At 41.5% G+C, this 2,556-nt stretch overlaps 1 protein-coding gene across 1 annotated transcript; it reads left to right on the top strand.

Moving 5' to 3' along the window:
• The first annotated feature begins 738 nt into the window (after nt 1-738).
• On the top strand, nt 739-1,728 carry LOC137346442 (armadillo repeat-containing protein 10-like). The gene has a single exon (XM_068009892.1). It carries the CDS (start codon nt 739-741, stop codon nt 1,726-1,728), a length of 990 nt encoding a protein of 329 aa, XP_067865993.1.
• The last annotated feature ends 828 nt before the right edge of the window (nt 1,729-2,556 follow it).

Below are 2,556 nucleotides of genomic sequence, written 5' to 3'. Positions count from 1 at the left end.
ATTTGTGTAATTTTATCAACAACTTTTTTCAATGTCATTTTGTGGGTTTTTCCACCACTGTGTAGGGTAATGTTACATTTACCCCTGATTAAATGGCCTTTACAGTGGCTGTAATCTGCCATCAACTCTATTCCAGAGTCAGAAAAATCATGAATGAAAAAATCATGATTGAATTTGAGCCATTCAATCGCATCCATCTGCTACTCCAGTTAACCCTCCCCCACGCATTCCAGACACTTGAGCATATAACCCACGCTGTAACACCATTACCTTTGTATTTTAAAAACTGTCAGTGCACTGAATAAAATTTTTGTGTGATTTTTAAACCTATTGTGGAGGCAAGGGACATGCTATTACACTACATTGAACATTCCTATGAAATGTTGCTACTAGCTTCCATGAAAGTTGAACAACGAGTCATGGATTATGATGCACACCATTGCTGAAGTGCGTTGCTAATGATTGATGTGTTCCTTTGTGGCGTGCTGTTGCTTTGGTCACAGGGGCCAGTATTAACTGTAAAACTATCCCAACGCCTTGTCATTGCTGTATCATGTATGTCCACTATTATGATGTCAGCAATCATTATGACACAATTATTGCAAAACGTTGCAAGGCATAGCATATGCAGAATGTAAAATTTAATTGGAACAATATGTATTGAGCAGTACAGAGTTTACCGCAGTTTGATGCCAAATTTGGTCAAACTGGCAGCGGGGGGAGCAATACCAAGTTAAAATGGGGGAACTCTTTGATGAAACATGCAGGAAGAAGTTAATAGGCATTCTAACTGGAGCAGGAGCTGCATATTTATTATACAGAGCTATCCGATCAGGTCTAGTCACTCCGCAGGAGGAGGACGAGGACCTGCTTATTGACAAGTGTGGGAATAGTACCTTGGACAGTATTGGCTCTCTGGGAGATCACTCTGTTTCATCAAACTCTGTTTCATCAAGCACCGTCAAGATGAATCTTCAGGACCTGAAGACAGTTTTGACTATTCTTCATGGAAGCAAAGATCCTGTTATTAGAGGAACTATCCTCACAAGTATCTATCGCATCCCTGGCTTTTCAACCAGCCAGGAGCTATTCCGCTCTGAAGGTGGAATTTCCATCATTGCGGAATCACTGGATGATCCACTGAACTATATCAAGTCCAGTGCTGTGACAGTGTTCAATTTCCTTAGTAACGATCCTGTAAATCGTGATCTGCTGGTAAAATATATCCCTCAGGTTCTAAAATTGACCACTTCGACGTTCCAAGAGTTTGAACAGTTGCCTTGTCTGAGGTTCCTCACCAGGATGTCCCACAACCACCAGAACCATTTCATGTTGAAACATGTAATCCCTGACTTCCTCAACTTGCTGCAGTCGGGATCCTCCAGCATCAAGTTCCAAGTGCTACAAATCCTCATCAATTTTTCCACAAACATGGAGCTGACATTCAACATACTCAACGTGCAGGTTCAAGCTTCCTTCCTTTTCCTGTTTAATTATTTTCAACGGCAGGATGTTCTGAATGATCTCCTCTTATTCATAAGCAATCTGAATGAGATCAGGAGGAGTCTCCCCTACAGGGCGAACAATCATGAATACCTCAAGGACTCAATTTGTGTTCTGTTGTTTGGTCCCAACTCACAGTTTTCGAGCAGGCTTATCTATTTAATGGCTTTCCCAGATGACAGAATTAAGCTGCAGGCTGCCCGGATAGTCACAAACTTAGGGTGAGGTAAAGTGCATGTGAAAGAATTGATGCTTTTTATATTAAAAAAAGAAAATAAAGGAGCATAAACTGAAAGTGTGATTTTTCCCCCCCCTTTTGCCCATTTTGAGAGCCATGCTGTAAATTGGGTGGTGTAGGTAGGGAGAATGGCTGGGATGGTGGGGGGGAAGGATGGTGGTGTGGAGGGGAGACCAACATGGGTTGGTTGGTATTGATGGATAACATGATGAGGGGACTATTTCCCCTGCTGCCCTGTTCTTTCTGACTCCCATAGAAAGAGAACAGGGAGTGAAGGGTGGAATAACCTACGAGGAGAAGAAAGTGATAAATAATTGTGAAGAAAGCAAATGGATACAATCCCACCCCAAAAATTATTAGTGAAAATTCTGTTCTCTCATCCTGCAAAAGGAGGAATCTTTCCATTCTCTTGCGGTTTGAGGATCCTCAACTCTTTTCCTCCAGTTGACTCTTTGGTTGAATGACAAGGGAAATGCCTCTGATGATAGTATGAGGCAAGATCCTACACGCACCCTCGTTCAACCACTGAGACCCATCATAATTGGTGTGGAGAAGCTGGATACTGTTATGAAAGTGCTTACATTTGTTGTTAAGTACTTTTTATTGAGGACTCATGTATTTTAGAATTATGGACATTGTTTTATTTGGGAAAACAGAAAAGGATTCCATGGATGTTTTTTTCACTGGGGTTATTGAAAGGACACTGAGAGGACTTGGTTTGTAAAAAACCCTTACTGGAAGTCACCTGTCTTCAGATAAATACCCAGCAGGAACATTTTGACTTGGAGAAGATGTTTACAGAGAAGTGACAGGTC

This window comes from Heterodontus francisci, chromosome 30 (assembly GCF_036365525.1).
Source record: "Heterodontus francisci isolate sHetFra1 chromosome 30, sHetFra1.hap1, whole genome shotgun sequence".
Taxonomy (NCBI): Eukaryota; Metazoa; Chordata; class Chondrichthyes; order Heterodontiformes; family Heterodontidae; genus Heterodontus; species Heterodontus francisci.
This window is presented reverse-complemented; position numbering and strand designations above follow the sequence as displayed.

Excerpts from the sequence above, each read along its gene's own strand:
- LOC137346442 (XM_068009892.1), top strand. The coding sequence starts at position 739 with ATGGGGGAACTCTTTGATGAAACATGCAGGAAGAAGTTAATAGGCATT.